Source organism: Amphiura filiformis, chromosome 3, assembly GCF_039555335.1.
Source record: "Amphiura filiformis chromosome 3, Afil_fr2py, whole genome shotgun sequence".
Lineage (NCBI taxonomy): Eukaryota > Metazoa > Echinodermata > Ophiuroidea > Amphilepidida > Amphiuridae > Amphiura > Amphiura filiformis.
The window spans coordinates 53362790-53382498 of record NC_092630.1 but is presented as its reverse complement, the minus strand read 5'-3'; the positions used below and the strand labels follow the sequence as shown (position 1 = coordinate 53382498).

The 19709-nt window shown below is 36.3% G+C and overlaps 1 protein-coding gene across 1 annotated transcript in view; it reads right to left on the bottom strand.

Annotated features, from left to right (window-relative positions):
• Window positions 1-7555: 7555 nt before the first annotated feature.
• LOC140147712 (uncharacterized) overlaps window positions 7556-19709 on the bottom strand; it is a 74721-nt gene continuing 62567 nt past the window's right edge. Inside the window, 2 exon segments of the mRNA XM_072169476.1 lie at window positions 7556-7797; window positions 7799-8411. Of these exon segments, the coding sequence (XP_072025577.1) occupies window positions 7759-7797; window positions 7799-8350 (591 nt within the window). The 5' untranslated portion in view covers window positions 8351-8411 and the 3' untranslated portion in view covers window positions 7556-7758.

The following is a 19709-nucleotide window of genomic DNA, read 5'->3' as shown; positions in this document are numbered from 1 at the left end:
TATTGTAAACAAAAAACATCACAAATTCGCAACAGATTTTTGGCTATTTCTCCATTTACGATCCTGCCCAAAAGTGTCCCTTTTTGACATGGCACGTCACATATGATAGCCTAATGTGTGCATAAGAAAATAATAATAGTAACTCAATTTTTAAAAATGCCTCCTTTGGCCTCGATGGACCAGATCAGGTCACATAATATGTGTGTGATAATTGGGGTGGTTATGTGTTTTCTTATATTTATTTTGGTAAAGTAATAATAAACTATCTAAAGGTGCTCTTTTTAATAATCTCATTCATACCCATGGGCCAACTCAAGTTTATATTTTATTTTATTTTCAAACTCAAACATGTGTAACTGAATAACATTTATCAGAATGTATATTAATTTTAATCTCGGATGTTTATAAATAAGGCAATTCTTTCAGAGATGCTACTTTTCAGGTTTTAGCCTGAATTCAGAGTGTAAATTATGATTCCAAATTCCTGTGTTTTTGTTTATTTTCAGCCAATTTGGGGGCTTTTTAGCCTGCATTCACATGCTTTTTCAGGTTTTTCTTACCAGTTTCAGGTTTTTTGAGTGAAACTGAGTGGTATGCAGTATGGTATCTGCTTCACCTTGTAGACTAGTTGTTGAAAGAAAAATAGATGCTTTACCCAGAAAAAATGGTAGAGAAGATATGTTGGTGTCATTGGAAGAACAATATCCCAGTCTCATAGAACAATATATCCAAAATTACTAATATTGTGTTGAAACATATGACAACTTATTCATTATGTTGTAAGAATTAAAATAAGGTATAATTTCCCCTATCTATGTCCCATAGTTTCAGTCCTATAGTGGTTCAAGGTCACTCTGGGGTAAATTTTCAGAATGCTGTATTTTTCTTGAAATTCATTCCAAATTCCTCGACTGGTCACACCAATACAAGAAAATATTCATTGAATCTACATTATGATACTTCAGTGTGTTCCTTGCTGGGCAAAGATTATTGATCCCTGTAGACCATGTGGATCCTTGTTATGTTTTAGCCCTTTAGTGAACCAAATGTCATATAGGAGCACTGTAAGATTTTACCCCCAGTATGACCTTGAATCTTTATTGTAATGTACGAGGGGGTATCAAAAAGTTTTAGATATCACCCAGAAGTGAAAGAACTATATCAATGAAATTTTATCAGTATAATCACTGGTCCTTATACATTATGGTGCAAAAATGGTCTCATAAGTATGTTTACTTTTTTTTTACAGTGGTGCTAGATGTCAGTATCTGCCTCGGTAACAGGTGAGACCATTTTTGCACTGTGGCCACATCGACCGTAAGTGATGGATGTCCACTTTGTGGCTCATCTGTGAGGGACATGTGCCCAGTTTGCAAATTCCTTTTCCAAAAAGCAACAATGCCATATGACAATCACTACCGTAGACAGCTTTCATTTCATCATAGATGAAACCCTTCAAAAGCAGGATCAAAATTACGCTGCGTGCCTCAACTTTCCCCATCTTGCAGGTTATGCGCGGTGACCTGGGCAGCAGGTTACTTATGAGACCATTTTTGCACATAAGGACCAGTGATTACACTGACAAATTTCATCGATATAGCGCCTTCACTTTCAAAAACCTTTTGATATCCCCTCGTAGGTATTAAACTAAAACGTATAATCCGTAGATATGGCAAACCATTTTTTAGTCCTTTGGACTTGACAAAACCATCAGCCAAAATGGCTTGCCCAACCCCCTTTTGGCTTGTCAACAATATTATTGTCACCCACCCATTTTACCCTCCACAGGCTTATAATTACTGAGGTCCTTAGAGGCTAGATTTGAGGGATTTTTAAGCCAAAAGTGGGCCAATTTGAAACAAAAATACTTCATTTGGTGCACAAGACATTCCATGTAAGTTGTGCGATCTCAAATATGCCTCAAATATTGTCATATAGAATTTTGAGGTATGATTGAGATTACTGAAGTCGAGGGGTCAGTGACACAAAGACGTAAATCCTCATGTTTCTGTAAATTTTGATATAAACATCCCATTTTCGCAAAAAATGGAGTTACGTCTTTGTGTTACCGACCTCTGGAAGTGTTTAACCTCAATACACTTCTTACATTATATAGTGTTTGTGTGTGGATATATAATTTATAATGCTATTTTGAAAAATGTTTGTGCCAACTTTCTTGTTTTCTGGACAATACACAGAATTGAATAAAACTACATACTAATAATTTCACATTAGTCTCAATGGTATTTATTTAACATGTCAAAAGAATAGACCTGTTTTGTTCTATATGCCTATGTTTTAAAAATCTAATTTATAAAATAATTAGCTTTTTTCAAGATGACACATTCAGTTTTCCATAATGAAAAAATTATGTGACATGTCATGTCAAAAGGAGACACTTTTGGGCAGGTTATCAATTTTGAGGTTTTTACATATCTTAAATATAGAGATATTTTGCTCAACAATGCCATTTTCCCCAATGAAATTGGACATTCCTAAGCGAAGATATTGAGCTTGTAAGTTATGGTCTTATAAAATTGGAAATTGAGATATCGGCCTTTAAAAATATTATTGACAATGTTGAGAGTAGGAATTACCTTGAAAAATGTCTCAAAAAATACAAGATGCCAGTTATATTCTGGTCTGAAACTATCAGACAATATTTTAAACATTAATAACATCACAAATTTGCATCAAACCCAAATTGTGAACAAATCATCTCCGGGCAGATTTTTGGCTATTTCTCCATTTACGATCGTGGCCAAAAGTGTCTCCTTTTGACATGACACGTCACATATATAGTATTAATAGACATGAATAAATTGATTTTTTTTACGACATGGCATAACTGGGCATCAACAGCAGAGACAAAAAAATATTCTGGGATGTCATAAATAAAATTAGAGACCAAAAAACCAAAATACCAGGTCCTGCTAACAGATGAATATGAGCCCATTTAATTTGGAAAATAATTTACATTTTCACCAAACACATACAAAACAATCATTCACATACAAAACAACTTCCAGTCTTTTTTACTACAAGTTACACTTACATGTGTCCTCAGGCTACAATGTACACAGATATTAATACTGTGATGGTAGGAATTTTAAAAGCATAGACCATAAAGGAAGTAAAAGTGAAATGAAACGACTGACTGCTGCTCTGTGCCAGAAGTGGCCAAGTGCAATAGCTGCCATGTGTATCTGCCATGCTGATGAATACACTATATACTGTGTAAATTGCCAAATGTTCACAGGGCAGCTATTGCACTTACTCACTTCTGGAACTGAGCAGTCATGATCCAAGTTGCAGCCAAATGATGATTATTTCTATCATCTCATGAAGAGGCCTACTTGATAGAAATATCATCGCCAGGGTAAAAGATGAATTGTTCCATTTCATCACCCGTTGAATGTAACAACCCATGTTTTTTACTTCTTCCATAATATTCAAAAATCTAATACAGCTTGTTTTTGTTTTATACTCATGAATCCATATACATATATTCTAATTGTCATCTGTGTGAAATACACTTACTTTTAACCTGCAATAATTCACAGAAAATCATTTGATTTTGCAAATTTAAGTTTATTCATCAGCAATTTCACATAAAAGGCTACCATGCAATTATCCACATATTATGCAAAATGAAAGTAACCACAATTGCAATGTTCATCTCACAATGTCCTACACATACGTGATGTGTCATGTCAAAAGCAGACACTTTTGGGCAGGTTATCAATTTTGAGGTTTTTACATAATATTTATCTTAAATATAGAGATATTTTGCTCCACAACGCTGTTTTCTCCAATGAAATCGGACATTCTTAAGCGAAGATATTGAGTTCATAAGTTATGGCATTATAAAGTTGGAAATTGAGATATCAGCCTTTAAAAATATTATTGACAATGTTGAGGGTAGGAATTACCTTGAAAAAATGTCTCAAAAATACAAGATGCCAGTTATATTCCGGTCTGAAACTATCAGACAATATTTTTAACATTAATAATATCACAAATTCGCGACAAACCCAAATTGTGAAAAAATCGCCCCCTGGCAGATTTTTGGCTATTTCTCCATTCACGATCCTACCCAAAAGTGTCTGCTTTTGACATGACACATCACATAGTGATAGTATTCACCGTCAATACAAATGATGTGGTGGTAAAGTAAATATTATAGCCATACAATTGTACAAAACAAATTAGTCAGTAATTCAAAGTGAAGTTCACATTAAATAATTTCTGGGGTGGAATTGCTTGATCAATCCAGAACTGCATCACACTGGAAAATTTACATTTTTATAGCCAAGAATAGACCCAATAAAAACTGAACATATTAGGTATGTTATTGAGGCAGAATAACAGTTTAAAAACACCTAGATCTTTCATTTAAAGTCCACTGATTTGGAAGAAGTTTGCATTCAAATGAAACTTATATATATTTACAGCAGGCACTGCAGCTTTCGGTGGATAACGAAAATACATTGCAGACATTTAAACCATAGACATATGGTAAATGTTTAATTATTCTGAACTATGACATATACATACATGGGCATACATGTACAATTTCAACTTGCCATCACAAAAATACATTCTGAAGATAAACAGATATTACGAAACAACTTAGCTAATAACACACATAACATCAAATTTCACTCATGATGAATACATGACTACTAACATAAAGGGAGTATCCCATCATGCATTGCAGTGTATCTGCTTGCACCATATCAAATGTATACAAAAAATAAGTAAGAACCGCTTAGATATTGAGAGCTATGGATAATTTCATAATACTTTTGGGATCATATTTTTACAAACAAAAGGCTAAGCACCTCTGATGTAAGCAAGTAATTGAATGTTGAAGTGAGGAATTTTATTTACATTTCTATGACACATGCAGTTCTATTATGGTACTGTAAAGTGTGCTGAGGCTTGTGGATCAACGTCTAGGCGTTGTGCCTGTGCTTAGCGCACTATAAATCACTGCGCTTTTTTTTTTTTTACTGCAAAGCATTATGGGATATTCCCTTATGCTGCTGTTAACGTAAAAGGAATATATGAATACAGCAGTCACATGCTGATAGGGATGTTATTGTTAACAAAGCAATTTCCTGATTGTTGACAAGCATGGAATAATTGTCGACAAGGACTAGTCATAAAAAAATATTAGAGATAGGTTTAAGATTAGCATTATTTCCATGAAATAACTATGTATAAAAAAAGTACCGTAATAATTGAACATCAGATGACAATGATATGGTGGATTTAGACTTCATTTTTTACCTATTTGATTATGTGTAGTTGACAGTAATATTTTGATGTAAATAAACAATGCATAAAGTGAAGTTAATATTTGGATTTTATTGATGTATTGCTTTGTCGTTGACTTACCGACGTCAGATCTTGAGATTCGATATTGTCAACAATGAAAGTTCTACTCAACAACAGCCCTACTACATGCTGGTCAATCCTTTGCAAAATCAGTACAGCATTTTTGTGTAAAATGTAATAAACTGGAATACCACAGTGAGTGTGGTGTTATAGGAAAATGAATAAGGTCTTGCTGCTATAAACATGTAAAATATTAAAAATATCTCTAAATATAATACTAGTATATGATTCACAATCATAAAAACATTAATACTGATGAAATAAATCATGATTCATAGGTTTGCCTGTAGCAATGGAAAAAAATCCACAGCGTACAGCAAACCAACATGAAATAAGCTAGCACTTTTGAAGTACAATGCACGATGAGCACAATAAATAATATATGTACAACTTAAAAACAATAATCAAAATGTATTCATTTATATACACAAGGTGATACAAAGTTTTATTCAGCCTAGAAAGCTGTTATTTCTAATTTGTTAGTACAGAATATAGGCCTGTAAAGGCAAGGATAATCTGTATGCTTTCCTCAAGTCAGTAATTTAGGTATTGTTTTTATTGTATCTCTAAACATAATGATTAATGAATATAGGTGTAATACAGGTATATAAAAGTATTCATTTTTAAAGAAAGGAAATGATGCAAGGAATAACAGATTCCTGCATTTCAGTTTGAATTCTGATTTCACTTTAATACTGCCTTGAGAAAGGCCTACAGACTATATACATTGTATAGTACATTTATAATACATGCACACATCACATAAACTAAGCATATAAACACATAAATTAAGGGCTCCGATAGCGATGTTTTCAAATATTTTGTGGCACCTAAGAGCACACTAGACACATTGCATTATGAATACGAGGAATTCTAACTGCTTAAAATGTTTTGCCCTATATAAAATATAAACAAGACATATAATGAACATTATTATAACCATGTTATAGTGCACTTGGCAGCAACGCAATTATAGGGGCCTCTATCACTAGACTATCAGTTTCTGTTAATACTTTAGGAGAAAAGATAATTGCCTAATGCTGTTCAGTAGCCCATATTATTGCACTCTACCATCACATCAAAAGCACACAATATATTCCAATTTGAAGACACACAACACAAAGGCATTATTCATACAAGATTTATAATACTTGAAATAACAATTTCTAAATCATGTGCACGTACATTCCATTAAAACACTTTTTGATACACCGACTTATGTACAAAGAAATGCAAAATGGCACACACTAAGGGGCAATTTTGTACAAAATACTTGCCAAAATACTCCATAAAATGATCAGCGGGCATAATGTGTCAATTTGATCAAATGAAGCTCATGCTTATTTCATAAAACATTAATATCCCACTCAGTCTGTCCACAGTCCACATAAGTGTTACGGTTATCCCCAGAGTCAGGGTTGTCGCAACTGGTGGGCGGTGGTGGGCGGCATAGCCCAGCACTCAGTTTTGGAGCCCACAACTCAGAGGCCAAAATTGCACAATTTTATTGAATTAGTCAAGAATTTGGTCGATTTTGACAACAAATTGCCAAATATGCAAGATTTTCATCAAATGCCACGCACTAAAAATATTCTAGCTACAACCCTGCCCAGGGTTGACTGCTTGCATTTATATCTTGATCATGTTCTCTGATTAGGCAGTGTCATTTGCATGAGAATAAAAGTACATAAATACCAATGTCAGATTTTGATCCAAATCTGAATTTGATTGGGCAATTCCATTAAAATCCACACTACAGTCTGTCCACTTAGCAGTACAAAGTAAATAGACCTCGCAAACTGGAGATATGAGAATATATTCTTCAGTGCAATGCGCCTAATTACTTCTTTGGCGCGCCAACTGCTGCGCGATTTGTACTTGCCGAGCGCACTTCACGCTCTTTTACGCGTCACGCTTTTTTAAACACGCAGTCGCGTGACGCAAAGCATCGACCCCAGGTGCCACAAATTTGGTTTGTACTTCTATGTGGACAGACTGTACCCACGTAGAAGTTTTGGAAATATCTTCCACAGGGGAGTATGAATTTCAAATGGAATTAACATATTAGCAGCTCCATTTGAAACTTAAATGTACCTCCCTCAGTGGAAGATTCAGGTTGAATCTTCTCACTGAGGGAGTAGCAAGTTTCAAATGGAGCTGCTTAATGTGTTCATTCCATTTGAAATTCATACTCCCCTTGTGGAAAATATTCCAAAATCTTCCACAGGGGTAGTGTGGAATTTAAATGGAATAGCCCATTCAGCAAATCACTGATTTTCCCTTTATTTAAAAAAAAAATGAATAAAAGCAAATTTAGAAAACTATGCAGTACTATAAATGTTTAGGAGAAAAGTTTTATTTCCATGGTGGTTTTGAAGGTGTTGGTGGTCTGTTATGCAGTAGCTGATGAAGGCCGACTTGCTACAGCAGATGCAGGTCTAGCATCATCAGCTATATCAGGTGTACAGCTTAAACTACCGGCTACAGGTGGGCTCCAAAACAATGGCTTCCCTCTTTTTTTTTCTTCTTTATCATCATCCCATGGTGCATCAAAAGTGGGTGTTTGAAGCTTTGGGCCAAATAGACTTTCGTCTATGTATGACTTTGTGGCTGTGACGCGATAACCACTTCGTGACTGGGGTCTTCCTGTTGAATTGACAGTAAGGGCACTTTTGATAGGTGGTGTTCTATCTGCTGCTGAATTGGTTCTAGGTGGGCAATCTCTGGATCCTTGGCGGGATGACTTTCTACTAGCTGACGATGGTCTGGATGATAGCTGCTTTTCTCTGTGAGATGAAAATAGTGTCTCATCCACACTGGAGCTTTTTGCTACACGTTTGTATTTGTAGGTTTTCTTTGGTGGTGTTGTTGTTGAGGCACTTGTACGAAGATGCTCTCCTGTAACGCTTAGGCTTGACTGACATCTATCTGTTGTATCAAAATTCATAGTGCTCGTGTATGCTCACATTGTACATAGGTCATGACAAATTTGATCACCCATGCTCGTTCTGTAAATGGAATTGAAAACATAAAATTAGTAAGTGAATATGAAGGGTTAAGATGGAAACTGCAATTACAGGGTGTATCAAAATTATTGGTACCCATCAGCTATTGAAACACCAGCTTCATGTGGCAGTCTTGGCCATACTCATTGGATATTGATGGGCACCAATCATTTTGATACACCCTGTATATGACATTACTTTCTTGTGTTACTTTTATCTACATTGCTACAGGATTCCCCTCGCTAAGCGCACGCCTAAGGAAAGCTCGGTCATAAAACGGATAGATTATATGCATCAGTTATACACCCTACCCAGGATTTTAACAAAAGAAGGCTAGCACAGGAAAGCTGCAGGATGGTGCACACGTTCCTGTGTAAGGGAATTACAGTTACTGTAACAAAGAACCTCTCATTACCAGCAATTCTTGCCAATTTTGGGCACAACTATGACTACTTGTCAAAATCTTTGACAAGAATTTCCAGCCAAAATGTACATGTATGTTTGACAATTTTTTCACTCTCAAATCACTTCATGCTATGGACAGGTCAAACAAGTTGTCAATTAGCAGCATGGATACTGATATTGGACTCTGTCATTCTTGACATTTGCTTTTAAAAAGTTACCTATTTCAGGGTCTTAATTAGCAGCGACGTAGCTTGCGATGCTATCACAGCGTCTTCATACGGCATACATGTAGTGTTTACAATCCTCCGGTCACCTGACCACCCAATGGATGGTCAAGTGTCCAACAGGGACACCAGATATGACCTGCCAGCCATCTACAATGATCTGCTGTGAGGCTGCTGCTGCTGTCACTTGACCACCCATCGGGTGGTCATGTGACCGGAGCATTGTAAACAAGTGCTACATGTACGCTGAATGAAGTTGCTGTGATGGTGTCACAAGCTACGTCACTGCTAGCCAAAACTCTGAAAAAGGTAACTTTTTTAAGCAAAAGTTGTCAATTCATATTGTCAATGATATTATTTCACGACTACCGTATTCATTCCATTAAGGGGGTACTACACCCCTGCCCAATTTTGTGCCTATTTTTGCATTTTTCTCAAAAATTATAGCGCATTGGTGCCAAGTAAGATATGTATATTATAGGGGTTACAGTCAAAAATGAAGGAAAACCAGTATTTGATCAATAAATCAATAACTACACTGCAAGATTCTCATCTGTGTGACGCCGATGTCACCACAATGTCACTCCATCGGAAACTACACCTCGGTTTTCCATATCGCCGGTCCGAAATAGCCGGGTAGCCAGCCTCCCATGTTTCTCCAGAGTGACTTCGCGGCCCGGTGACTTTGCAGTAGAGTCCCACCGGTGTGACTACGCGACTTGGCCTGGGTGCTCAGTACCGGGTTTTGGGTTGCCGGTTTTGCTTTTATTGCCATATTTTTTATATTCTCTTGATTTATTCAATTAATATTCTTTATTTCTTGCTTTTTTTTAGGGATTAGGGAGGAGGAAATTACAAACTGAACTTTAAAAATAAGGGAAATATTAGATGAATAAAATAAATTTGTTAGTAAAAGAAATAAACATGATAAGTAAACAAAGTATAATTCAATAAACTAACATGATGAATAAGATACATTTTTGTTAATTGGTGGTTATTTGAATAACTAAATAACTAAAAAAATAAGAAATGAATAAACATGAAGAAACCAATAAACATGCAAAGAATGGAATAAACAAAGAAACACTTCGAAAGAAAACAACTTGAGAAAAATTGCAAATAAAGAAGTTAAAAGTAGAAATAAGCATGTAGGCCTATTGATGAATTAAAATATTAAATGTGTAAACCAACAATAATTTATAACAAGCATTAATATTTGCGTGATAAAAAATAAAACACAATTTCAAACAAACACTGCAATAAGCCTATATTGATGTGAATAAATAAAAACAAAATTTAGTGAAATATATTTAAGTGAATATCAAACTCAAGCAACAAAAACAAGTTAGCTATTTTTAAAAAGTGCACGCATCAAGTTTACGAAAATACACAGCAAACAAAAGTTTACCTCACGAGTCGCCAGTCGGCGACAATAGCAACAAAATACAAATAAAAACATTCCCGATTTATAGGCATAATTTGATAACGTAAAAAAATCAACATGAAAAAGGGAATCAAACTAATAGGCCTATAAAAAACACCATTTTGAAAAACGGAAAAAGAAAATAGCACAAGCCAAAGTTTTGCATAAACTTACGGCAGTAAAAGTATAAATTTGCAGTAGGCCTACATTCAGGAAAGTGACAAGAAGTAAAACAAAATGGATGCTAGGCATATAAATCAATTTTAAATATAACAGAAAAATTCTTGCTTCAAAATAAGTGAAGTTTTGGCAAATCAAATTACGGTAGTATCGCAAAAACACAATTTATTTTAAATAAAAAATGTCAATAGGCCTATATAACGTTATCATGCAAAATATGAAAAATAGGCCTAATTTGATTGCAAAACATGCCATCTAACCACTGAAGTAAACAAAGCATATAAGTTTTGTGGGAAAACAAGCAAACAAATAAACAAAATATAAACGTTTGAAATGAAACAAACAAATAAACCAAGAACAAGAACTGCAAATAAAACACACACAGTTGATGAGATTATTAAACAGGCAGCACGAAAAGAATTAAAATATATAAAAGAGAACAATAAATAAATGAAACAAAATGAATCGGAAGTCTCACAGTTGAAATATAAATGATAAAGAATGCAAAAGCACGATAAAAAAACACAAAGACGGCAATACAGCTAGCCACGGACCCAGTGTACAGCATGCATCAATCAATTAATTATAAAACCAACTCATTCCATTCATGAGCGTATACAAGCAGTAAACAAGCATGATGTGCGAGTATTTGTCATCATCAGCGTGTATTTTGTAGATGGGCAATTCCACGGTAACTCGTGCTACACTTTATGGCGTCCTTTTACATACTTTGTGCTCCAGCTTTTAAATTGATTTGATTGGAATCTGTATTTTTTGTATTTTAATACCCAACATTCAAGGCTAGATCCTCATAGTATTGCTAATTCAGGATATCAACTTTTGTATGTATGGGACAGCTGTAAAAATCGGTAACTCGTGCTACGAGCAGAGGACATGCTTAAAAATCACTCATTTTTATTTTGATGGTGTGCTAAAACAAAAAACACTAAAGCCTTATTGATTTTATGATAAGTAATTGCTATAATAAGGTTTGTTTTAGTATACCTTAAAAAGTTGTGCCCCTCATAGTTTTACATTGACTGGCAAAAAACATGGTAACTCGTGCTACGGTAACTCGTGCTACAGTTTGTCCGGCCATATATAAAATGGTATTGTTCATCTAAATGTCAATTTTTTTTTGATAACAATTCCTCAACAACTGGTGTAATGATCAAATAACTCAATCTATGTACAAATAACCCCCAAATAACCCATCTATGTACAAATAACACTATTCAGTGTATGTACCAGCATACAATGTACCACACACATTACATACAAACATCCCAGCCTTACATACGCCTTGCTTGATCCTGTTTGGATATTTTATTCTAGGGCTTATATTTAAACAGTTAAATTGAACAGTCAACAATTGATAAAACTTTTACTTCCATGTTATTTGACTCTAAATTCCCTCACAAAACTTGTAATGTTCATGGTTATTTGCTCTGTAAGTTTTTAAAAATTGCTTTCTGAGTTATAGAATGTTTGGTCATCTTTTGGTTGAGACCATTTCCTGCTTGGTGCAAATACTCTAGTTTGCCCGATTTCAATCACTTCACTAAGCTGGAAAATGAGCCTCATTACACTCAACAACAAACCAATTTCCAATACAAATCTCAGAACTATACAAATCTCAGTATCAACAATGTCACTGTGGCTGTTAATCTCAGGATTTCCAGTATCTATTTTGTTTGTTTTATTTCTTCTTTTGCCTGGGTTACTCATTCAGTGGATGTTTTAAGGTATCCTCTGTTCTTCCATGAGGCCCATATTAATTGATTGCGTTGGTTCTTAGGCTAGATCCTAGGGGGTGGAGGGCTAAAAATTTTGGTTGCATCATTTTGACCAGGTATTGATAGTGGGATATATGCTAAATAGCATGTTTTTTTAGAGAGACTGTACAATGTAAAGTTTTTGAGCTTAAAAAAAAAGGACTTTATTGGTGTGTGCAAAAATTTGGTATAAATAAATTTACACTATTTTGGCACATGATCGGGGTGGAAACTGGCTCCTTGAATCTTATCTCTATCTTTGCCTTCCATATTTTTACTTTAATTTTCCTGCGACAGGACGTCACGTCTCTCGTTAATTTTTGGCCCACACATGTGTGGTTGCCTGGTTGTTTGTTTCTTTCTTTCTTTGTTTGGCTGTCCGGGCGGAAGCAAATTCATTAATCCACTGTACAGCTCCAACACAATAACTACAAACTTGGTACCGGTATGGTGATAGAATAATGGTGGCTTGATGTGCTGTGTAGTTTTGTGTTATGTTATTTGCATATTTATGAATATTAATGAGCTCATTTACAAATTTTGCCTACATTTTCATTAATCCACTTTGCAGCATTATAAACACAATAACCAATCAACTTCAAACTTGGTTTGGTTGGATATGGTGGCCTGATGTGCTGTATAATTTTGTGTCATGTTATTTGCATATTTATGAATATTAATGAGCTTATTTGCATATTGCATATTATTATTATATTTACAAACCTTTGTTATACACACTTTTGTGTGTGTGTGTATAGGCACCTTAATTACGAACTGCATAATTCTAGTTTGTCATGGGGCAGGCTGCCCCCCCCCCCCACTGGCTACACTGGTAACACTGCTGCTAGAAAGCTGTTACCAATATCATGGTCACATATAAATGCATATTCATGTAATTGGGAGATCCTCTATTGCTGCCAAGTGGTAGATTTTGCATTACCTTTGCTGGTACAGGGGGAAGTGGGGTATGGTAACTCGTGCTACATCGGTAACTCGTGCTACTGGTAACTCGTGCTACAGTTTTAAATGGGTCATTATTATGTGATGGATAGTGTTTTGTATATTAATTTCTTATTTTTACTCAAGGCACTACTAGTAGAAGGAAAATAATAAGTGGCATCAATTAAATTGCCAACATTTTAAAAATATATAAAAAAATGCATCTTTCGGTAACTCGTGCTACGCCATATTTAGTGCTATGAAAACGCAATGAAAGAAAAAAAATAGTTACCAATACCATGGTCACATATAAATGCATATTCATGTAGTTGGGAGATCCTCTATTGCTGCCAAGTGGTAGATTTTGCATTACCTTTGCTGGTACAGGGGAAGTGGGCTATGGTAACTCGTGCTACATCGGTAACTCGTGCTACTGGTAACTCGTGCTACAGTTTTTAATGGGTCATTATTATGTGATGGATAGTGTTTTGTATATTAATTTCTTATTTTTACTCAAGGCACTACTAGTAGAAGGAAAATAATAAGTGGCATCAATTACATTGCCAACATTTTGAAAATACATAAAAAAATGCATCTTTCGGTAACTCGTACTTTCGCCATATTTAGTGCTATGAAAATAATGAAAGAAAAAAAAAAATTAGTGGGGATTATTTAAAATGTGTTGGATGTTTCTTGAAGACCATATTTCAGAGATATAAAATGTATCAAATTTAAAAGAAAACTGCCCATGTTTAATAAAATAGGCCCACTTGGAAAATATCTAAGTTGAACAGGAGTTTTTCACTTAAAATACACTCTCCAAAGAAACTTTAAAAAAAAAAAAAAATGTTAGAAAAATGCCGAAAAAAATTAATAAATAAAACATTACATCTGTTTGGAATAATATAAAAGTTAAAAGAAATATATATTGGCAATTTCATTTTTTTGAGTCATGTCCACTTTTGCTTGGAATTGCCCAGATATACGCGCACGTCCACAGAGTGTTCGAACTCATAACAAGGTTCGGTCAACGACCTTTTGGCAGCGTGGTCACCTTGAAGTTCGCCGACTAGACACCGATCAGGCGGCGCATGGGGCACTGGCTACGAAGTCACTTTGATGTGACTACAAGATGTGGACCACTGTCGGAATCTAGTCAGTGGTGTACATCATGAGTCGCCGATGCGATATCGAGCAGGTAACACATCGGAGGCTAGCAGTTGTAGTCACTGCGTGATGACACTGTTGCATAGTACCCCACTGCCTTGTTTCCGATGTAGTCACTCTCCTGTAGTGACTCCGTCGGCCACCATAAGGTAAGTTATTATGGCGTGACGGCGGTGGTGACTGCAGAAATCCAGTGCGATGTAGTCACTCTGCCGCCAGGAATTTTGCAGTGTACTTGTCTTGAGTTGCTGAATTTTCAGTGCAGTAGTTGCAGTCCTTGCCCCTATAATATACATATCTTACTTGTATCAAATGCGCTATAATTTTTGAGAAAAATGCAAAAATAGACACCAAACTGGCCAGGGGTGTAGTACCCCCTTAACCGCCCATGCCCCTATAGACGAATCCAACGATCCAAGTCATGGTCAGGATTTGGTCGGCCATCTTTGGGTAGCCGCTAGCACCAACCTGGTGTTTTGAGTGCCCAATTGTGCAAATAAAAGCCGCCTAACACCTAGAGAAGATGCAAGGACGAGGCGGGTTAATAGAATAATATATACAATAGAGATAATTCCGCAGGTAATCCCGTCGCATCTATTCATACATAGTCCTTTTGTTCGCAAGTACATCCATTTGTAGCGTTTGATATGGTGTATGCACAGATACCGCGTGTAGTTAATCCGATTATTATATGGCACTTCAACAGCGAATAGACCATGTAGAAGCTGTGTCTTTTGCCGAAGGGAATTGTATTGAGTTGTATAATCATTCTTTTGTCTACCTGTGTTTTCGGGGAAGGTGTAACACGGGTGATGGAATGAAGTTTAAAATTTCCGCCAAGGCCGAATCATTTCACATTTTGGGTGCATTGTAGCCGACGGCTACCCAACTAAAGGCTGCTAGTCAGGTGTAGGAATGCGTGGATTTGGATTCGTCTATAGGCGCCCACCCAATAACTTTACAACAAACTAGTGAAACTACCCATGCAAATCTGGATCATGGCCCGAAACATATGGCACACTGATGATGATGGTTGAACATTTAGGGCCATTTTTTGTGTATTCAATGATGTAAGCAATGTAAAAAATAAGCGCCCACCCAAAATGACTTTGTTAAGAGCCCTGGGCGGTTAATGGAATGAATATGGTAGTTCAAGGAACTTATAGACCGTTACCGTACAGGGAATTGTTGAAGGACAGTCAAGAATAGGATCCGTCACCCGTTGTTTACATGTAGGACCCTCACAGTCTCCCAAAACATGATTCAAAACACCAAAAGCACATGCACATAAACTTACTTAAGACTGTTTTATCAACTTGCCTAGAGGCTAGAAAGATCAAATTTTGCTCAATTTAATCTCTGTGCAATCCTACATTGTATGCAAGTCCCACATCACATTGATAATGATATCGGTGATTATTGTTTATTATTCTGAAATTTGACTAGTTCTCATAAGCGTCATACACATGACACAGCTAAAATAATTGACAACTGACAAGGACTTGGGATCATTAACCCTAACCCTTGAGTCTCACTAAAAGCTCACTATAAAAACCACTCTGCGTGCATGCATAAAATTCCATGTGACTTGATGACGCAACATGTCGGTGATCGTGTGCGTGGCATGCGAGGGGTCCCGGGTTCGAATACCGGGGTACCAACTTTTCTCACAATGGACTCTTGAAACATCAAATAGTTTCTCAAGTTTGAGTAATGTTTCTGAAGATGATGTTGGGCCTCTTAGTCCACCTGTAGCTTCATCATCTCCCAAGTGCTCTCTGCCGAAGAAACAGAAACCCACCATCCGTAAGTGTAAAAAGCCCCAACCCAAAAGGCAATTATTGAAGGTCATGGTGGTAAACTTTCAGAGTGTGAAAAACAAAGTTGCCGGGCTGGCAGCATGTTTAGATATCCATGAACCCGATATTGTCTTAGGGTGTGAAACTTGGTTAAACCCAAATGTGGGTAGTAAAGAACTATTTCCAGGTAACTACACAGTGATCAGAAAAGACCGTAAGGACTCACACGGTGGAGTTTTAATTGCACTGAAAAACGACCTTGTACAGCGTGTCCCAAAAGTAACTTAACATTGTGAATTGGCCATATCTCAAATATTTTCTACTTCATACCAAAATGGAGAATATATTCACATAGATTGATCTTTTAGAATTATTCTGATACCAAAAACAGCATTATTGATGACCCGTTGACCTTACTGTGCGACTGTACATATGAGTGTATCAAACCCACAAAAGCAAGCTCATGTGTTCTTTATTCAAGAACATGAATGATGTGCTTCCCTGAACAATAGAGTTCGTTCACTCATTGCACATGCTACATTTGGGTATGAACATTCATGGCTTAGCGTGAGCGTGACTGCTGTTTTAGATTATAATTAGGATATATTGACAATCTTAAACTTTACTTTAAAACAGTTGAATTGAAGATGAATTTCCTATAGATCAACGGATTCAGGTCGTATGGTTCTTTACCGAGACAAAATCGGACAAACTCACTGAAGCAATGTTTAATGAACATTTTAATGTAAATTATGCACTACCCAGCCGAAATACAATCCAGCAACTAGTGCTGAAATTCCAATTAACTGGATCTGTTCATGATCTACTTAGGACAGGACGTGGAAGTACACGAAGATCGGCTACAAACATTGATGTCATACGAAGAGCGGTGGCGAAAAGCCCAAGGCGATCAGTACCGTCGACTTTCTATGGAGAATAACGTACCGCGTACAACTGTTCATCGAATCCTCAGAAAAGATCTTAAGCAGTTTCCATATAAAACCCAGATAAAACAGAAAATGAAGATTACGCATTGAAAACAAACAATCAAACAAACACAGCTAAATTAAAGAAAACAGATTTTAAAATGATAACACGTTATATCGTGTTCACGTCTCAAATGACGAGACTTATTTTGCGCTTATAAAAGTGGGTTTTACGGTACGGTAGATATCCATTAATTTCATGCCAAAGGGTCATGACCACATAGGCATGTTTGGTATTATAACATTTCTAAAAGAATTATCTACATACTGTGCAATTTTTGTAACAACACTATTAACCCAACGCAAGTTATGGCAAATTTACAATGTTAATGGACTTTTGGGACACCCGGTATTTACCCATAAACCGGACCTCGATGCAAATTGTGAAATCTTATGGGCTCAAGTGCAATTGGTAGGTTGTAAAACATTAACCATATGCTCCTTCTATAGGCCACCAGATAAGAAGGAGTCCCAGTACCTGCAAGAGTTACATGATTCATTGGCAAAGATAGAAAATCCTAATGAAGGGATACTCTGGTTGGGAGGAGATTTTAATCTCGGTGATATCAATTGGACCGATCAATCGATCAGACCTGGTCCAAACCCCAGGAGTGTATGTCAGCAATAATTGACATAGCTAATAATTTTAACCTGGAGCAAGTTGTGAACAAGCCTACCCGTAATCAAAACATCTTGGATCTCTTCTTTGTCAATAATGAAACTCTTGTTGAGAAGTCATGTGTTTTCCCTGGTATTAGTGATCATGACGGAATCCCCATTATCACCATGAACCTTAGCCCTAAAAGATGTAAGCAAAAACCTAGAAAAATATACCTCTTTCATAAAGCCAACTTAGAAGGAATGAAATGTGAGCTCAAAGAATTTGGTGATGAATTTGTGAAAAAGAACACAAACAAAGAGTCAGTAGAAATTCTCTGGTCACAGTTCAAAGAAAATCTGTCGTCCACCATGGACAAGTTCATTCCATCCAAAGAGGTAACCAGTCGGAATAAAGTACCTTGGATCAATAGTAAGGTGAAAAGATCTCAGAAACAAAAGCAAAGAGCTTATAATAAAGCCAGAAAGAGTAATAATCAAGAGGATTGGGACTTATTTAAAGAAAAACGTAAGGACACACACCGGGTGACAAGAACCTCCCATAGAAGATATATCAGAAGCTTTTGCATGGAATCAAAAAAACAATTTTGGTCCTTCGTTAAGAACTTGGTTGGTGGCGCCCTTGACGGCTGCACGCTACTTTTTTGCTGTGCATTTTATCATCAAAGCTCATCTTTTATGAAATTATAAACTTTCGTCTGTATATAACATCTGTTTTGTGAGTAATCAAAGACTCTTTCTTGGTGATTTTTAATCGTTTTCGATTTCTCGTCTTTCAATAAGAAGTACGTTTTGGACATTTGCGCGACTCGATACGTTTACATTGTTGTTATGAATCAGAATTCGGCAGTTGTGTAGTTACTACTTGTGTATTTTTAGGATGCCTCGCTTGACCTACTCCAAGGACATGTTGATGAACATCGGCAGAGGTGTGATAAACACTTTTGTCCAGCGGCCATTCATACCAAGTTTGGAAACAACTGAAAGAATGGAACATTGTTTTAACAAAGAGAGGCTACCGCGGTGGAAGGTTACGTAGAACTTTTACTATTCCAACACACACCACCATTCATCGTCGTCTCGATCCATTACACAATCTTGCTCATCATCGAACAGTATCTGAACATAACTTGACGCGTGTTCCAATCTCAAGTGGAATTTTCCGCCCGAAAGTGGTAGACTCCCAAGTCTTGCCTAGCAACATATAACGCCACTTCGCTATGTAATAAGACAACATCAATTGCAGACTTTGTCGTAAACAACGGAGTTCATCTCCTTGGAATAACAGAAAGTTGGTTAAATGGTGATCATCGTGATGATCATCCAATTGCTGATCTCCAAAATTCTCTGCCTCACTTTCAAGTTCATCACCTGGCCCGTAAGGGCAGTCGAGGCGGTGGAATTTGTCTTCTGGCTCATAAAGGACTTGATGTAAAAGAAAATCAAGTGAGTCATTATCCATCCTTTGAATATATGGACTTCTTCATAACCAACACCGGTCAAGTTTCGCCGCCATTGAGACTTCTGATTATCTATCGACCACCACCTTCGAGAGTAAATAAATTTACACCGAACATGTTTTTCAACGATTTTTCTTCGCTCTTGGAGTTGATTACAATTGAGCCGTCAAGGGTAGTGATGGTTGGTGATATGAATTTTCATTTCGACATCAGTGATGACCAGTGATCGATTTTCGTATATTTTTTTGTGTAGCAAAGAATGCTACTCACTTTCAGATTTGAGTAGCAATTCCAAAATTGTGAGTAGCATTTTGCAACATGCTAA